Source organism: Nicotiana attenuata, unplaced genomic scaffold (genome assembly GCF_001879085.1).
Source record: "Nicotiana attenuata strain UT unplaced genomic scaffold, NIATTr2, whole genome shotgun sequence".
In the NCBI taxonomy this organism is placed as follows: domain Eukaryota; kingdom Viridiplantae; phylum Streptophyta; class Magnoliopsida; order Solanales; family Solanaceae; genus Nicotiana; species Nicotiana attenuata.
The window spans coordinates 116636-121761 of record NW_017670896.1 but is presented as its reverse complement, the minus strand read 5'-3'; the positions used below and the strand labels follow the sequence as shown (position 1 = coordinate 121761).

General features: G+C 37.8%; 1 protein-coding gene across 1 annotated transcript in view; it reads right to left on the bottom strand.

The window, feature by feature from the left end:
- LOC109244309 overlaps positions 1-2891 on the bottom strand; it is a 21666-nt gene extending 18775 nt beyond the window's left edge. Inside the window, exon 1 of the mRNA XM_019411370.1 lies at positions 2506-2891. Within this exon, the coding sequence (XP_019266915.1) occupies positions 2506-2751 (246 nt within the window). The 5' untranslated portion in view covers positions 2752-2891. The remainder of the gene's footprint in view (positions 1-2505) is intronic.
- Positions 2892-5126: the final 2235 nt, after the last annotated feature.

Here is a 5126-nt window from a genome sequence, read left to right as displayed (position 1 = left end):
GGATTTCCTTGTTTCTACCCTGATCGCCCCGGCGTGAGCTTTCACGAAGGCATCGGCTAACATGGCGAACGAATCGATGGAATTTGGCGGTAAGTTATGATACCACGTCATTGCCCCCTTGGACAAGGTTTCTCCAAACTTTTTCAACAAAACTGACTCGATTTCATCATCTTCGAGGTCGTTTCCCTTAATCGCGCATGTGTATGCTGTCACATGCTCGTTTGGGTCCGAGGTCCCATTATACTTCGGGATATCGGGCATTCTAAATTTCTTAGGGATAGGTTTTGGGGCGGCACTGGATGGGAACGGTTTTTGTACAAACTTTTTAGCGTCAAGGCCTTTCAGGACCGGAGGTGCACCTGGTATTTGGTCGACCCTGGAGTTGTATGTTTCTACTTTTTTATCGTTGGCCTCGATCTTTTCCTCCCCCTTTTCGATTCGTTCGGTCAATTCTTCTAGCCTCCTAAGAACCGCAGAATCAGCATCCGGCCCACCCCGTTCCGGCTGTACTGGGGTCGGATTGATGATTACAGCTGCACGGGGAGCCTCCTCGGACCTGACAGGCTCCTGGACCCGGCTCTGGAGCTGAGCTATAGCCGATTGCTGGGCTTGCAGCATGTCAAAAATCATTTTAAGGTTGATAGTCTCTTCGCCGACTGCCTGGGCCCTCGAATCGTCCTCTCCCCGGACGCTATGTGATGATCCGGAGGCCTGATCAGTGTTGAGCGCCATCCGGGAATCGGCATCTATCGGGTTTTCGAGCCCGGGCATTCCATTGTTTCCTGTCTGCTGTTCAAGTTCGTTGTTGATTGATTGTGCCATTCTATGAGTTGGTAATTTGAATGTAAGATGGACTCTTTTGCAAAGAACCAGTGTACTGTGATGCGTCAAGAAAGAGTATCAAAGAGCTCACTAATATCCTTAGCCCCAAGGTGGGCGCCAAACTGTTTACCCTGGAATCCGGATAACAATTGAATTTATATGGGGTTTTAAGGATCCGTGAACTAAAAGATACAAAAGGTTTGGATTGAGGAAAATAAAAGATAAAGACTCAACAATTGCTGCTGAAGTAAATAATCGCAGAATATAATATTGCTTAGAACAATTGTGCTTGATAGCGTACAAGAATTGAGAGAGATGGTACCGTAGTGTAATGGTTTCCGATCCCCTCTTTATGGGGTCTTCTCCCCTTTTATACATTCTGATTAAGGGTAAAAATAAGGTAGGTAAATTAATTACATCGTGGATCCCTGTAATTACGCCTTAATGGCCTGAAGTGGTTGAGAAAATCACGTTTGGGCGAGATATCCGGCGACGCTTGGTTATCCGTTACGAGTCCGGCTTCTTACCTTGTGTGTTTCTCCATCCGGTGGTGACTCATATCGAGCTCTGCAACGGTCTTGAAATGACTCGACCTCGGTTGTTGACGTGGCCGTCGTTCTACCTTGCATCCAGGTCGGGTTCAATGGCCCCGACTTGCCCCGGACCGGACCCAACCCGGTCGGGCTCAAGCAAAAAGGGTATCACCCAATACAGTAGGGTCTGAACTCCTGACTTGCACCTAATCCACACACTATGTTCTCTGCTCCTTACCACCAGACAAAAGCCCGCAAGGCAACATCAATACTTCTAGTATTGTCTAGCCAGAGATGGAGCTAGTATTTGGAATTTATGGGTTCGGTTTTTCAATCAGTTTAAGCTACTGAGATCTAAATTAATAATTTATATATATTTAATGGATTTCTTAAGACAAATATAGTATTTGAACCAAAGCTAATGGGTTCGGCCAAACCCGCAACCGCAGACTTCTCTGCCCCAGCGTCTAGTATCTACAATCTGAATTTGTATTGCTAAAGTTCTAAATTGTTGCTACCTGTTGTTCCCATTGGGCAAATAGCTTTGATGTATCCTAATAGTTTTACCTATTTTATTCCCTTAATTTTTTATTCTTTTTTAAGTTTCAATTGCATTTCAGCGATATAAATTCCAATTGCAGAGTCTAAGAATGAAATTGATTACAAAATTAAACACTAACATTTACATTAAGATGGCGCTGCTTAATGTTGCTTACTAACAACTCTCCATAGTCAGTGGTGGAGCAGGTATTTATATGCAGGGTTACCAAAAAATGTTAGAATATCACTGTTAGGATTCGAACTTGTGAATAACTTTTGAACCTCTTATTACCACTACACGGGTATTTTCCCCCATATAAGGGGATTCAACAGTTTATATTTAATCCTAAAATATTATTTTTATCTATTCGCACAATACAATTTTACATGAAAGTGGATTCAGTTAAACCTCCTTCCCTCTTGCTAGCTCCGCCCCTGCTCCATAGATAAATCAATCTCAAACATCCAAACGACACGTTTTATCTTCCAACAAATATTATTTTTGGTGCAAATTTGAAAGTCCAAAAATTTCAATTAATAAAAGAGATAAATGAAAGTAAAATGATAGTTAAACCCTAAAAGTAGAAAAGAAATATCGTTTTTTTCTTACTGGTGCATAACGGAACTTCCGTTTAGGAGCTTCGTCGCCGGAATGAAAGGAAGAGAGCGGAGTCCAACGGCAGAGCATGAGTTTGGGACCGGCGACGTTGTTAATAACGTTGCCGTTGCCACGAAGGCGGCTGTTGGGCTGAGAAGTGACCCACTGCTTCTTCCATTTTCTTACTGGGCCACTAAATACTGGAGCTGAACCGTACCTCGACGAGGCCCGACCGAGTCTAGACCCTACTCCTTCCATTTTCTCTCCGAGGAAAACCTCAAGTAGAGATATATAAATATTGTGCGCGTCAAAAAGTTGATGGTGATGACTGTAGCAGGGACTAGAAGGAAGCTACAGTCTGTTTCACTGCAGTCTGGCGCGATCACAGAAAGCGTGCAAGAGGTTCCACGATGTCGTTTCATGAAAATGTTCAACCAAGGATCTAAAATACCTGACAATACATTACTCCCTCCCGTCCAAAATAAGTGATTTTTTGGATGTTTTCACACAAATTAAGAAATCCACCTTTTAGCATTAATTAGCAATGGAATTGACCATATTAACTTTTACTATCTCACATAAACACTCCTAACACATATTCCAACAACATTTACTTCAAGGACAATGTAGGAAAAAAATAATTAATTCATTCTTGAAATCTGAAAAAATCACTTATTTTGGACCACAAAAAAAAGCCAAAAAATCACTTATTCTGGACCGGAGGGAGTAATAAAATGAATTTAATTTATACACACTAGCACAATATAAGAATTTTTCAATTATCAGTATATATTAATTTACTATAATAACTGATTTATTCATCTTATTAAGTTATCGATTATTATTTATTTATTGAAATTATTTGTAATTACCTTACATGTGATTTGGTTGAATAATTTTCTTATATAGCTAAAAATCTTGTGTCATGTAGTATATAGCATACACAAATATTAAGAGCCCGTTTGGACATAAGAAATTTTTTTCCCTTTTTTCAAAAAATTTTTACTTTTTTCGAAATCAGTATTTGACCATAAAATTTCCAATTTTCACTTGAAGATGTATTTTGGAATTTTTTGAAATTTTGAAAAACTCCAAAAAGCTATTTTTCAAAATTTTCACTCAGATCACTCACAGAACTCCAAAAATAATCCAAAATTATATTCACGTCCAAACACAACTCTAATTTTCAAATATCGTCGTCACTTAAATTTTTTTTTTTTTTTTGGAATTTTACAATTCTTATGTCCAAACGCCACTAAGAGGTAAAATTTTATTTTGCCCCATTTACCTTTAGGATTGGAAAATAATAGCGCATCCATCTTTTAAATGGGAATGATAACCCTCTTATTGTTATAAATAGAATTTTATTTATGGTGAATGTCTATATCTAGAGAGATTCTAGGGTTTGTTACTTGGTGGCTAAGTCACTTTTCCCCTATAAATAGAGGGTTCTATTCCATTGTAATTCATCTCAAAAGCAATAAGAATTCTCTCTCTTTCTTTGCAATATTCTTCTTTTATTGTTTCAGAACACATTATCAGCACGAGACTCTAACCAATTGAGTAGAAGCTTTGGGATTGAGCATAATAATTGTCAATTGTTCCATGAACTTCCTTCATGATTAAATTCTGGATTTAAGGTATGTATTTTACCATATTTTTCTCTTTTAAATTCTTAACATTTTATAATTTGATTTTATAAGCAATGGCAACAAAGTTTGATTATAACTCTAATGGAGTTTGTAAGAAATTATAACCACCCGAAGTGATAAAATTTCTATGTCTTGCCATGATCAAAGTCATGTATGATCATGAGCACAAGAAGTGAAAATCCATCCCATTGATTTTGCTTCATTCTCATTCCCTTAAGAGAATGTGATAGCAATATGTGATAAGTCTGAAAGAAGATAAAATTATTACCGTGAAGGTATCAATGGATGTGGGCGTGGCAATAGACGAAATTATAGTCGTCATCATTGTGATAATGAGAATAATAAGAATTCTCAAAATAATCCTTCACTCTGTAAAAGTAATATTTGTCATCGATTTGACATGAGATTTTATAAAGCACATATAGATGATTATGGTCCATTCCGGATGTGAATGTGACAACATGTGATTTATAAATACATATTCATTCTTGGAAGAATATGAATGTGCTAGTGGTAGTGAATATACCACACTCGCCTCTAAAAGGAGGTTTGAGATGATATAAGAAAACAATGTCATTATTATGGCATGAATGGTCATTGGGCACGTACCTATTGTACACCAAAATATTTTGGTAATGTGATTATTAAAGGACAACAATAATGCAAGAAATATATCTTGCATATAATTTTGACCATGACCATAATGGTATAACTTTCTCCTTGAAAGAGATATTCACCATATGGATGTTGATGAATATGTGGTAGTACCAAATTAATTGAGAGTTCCGGAAGAGCCAATTATTTGTCACGACCCGAATTTCCCACCCTCGGGAGTCGTGATGGCGCCTACTAGTGAAAACTAGGCAAGCCAAACAACTGAATTTAATTACCTTGATTCCATTTTAAATCCGCTAACAATTAAGAACCAACAGTTAATGAACAACGTAATTTAATAGGCGGAAGACTAAATTTCAAGTTGTA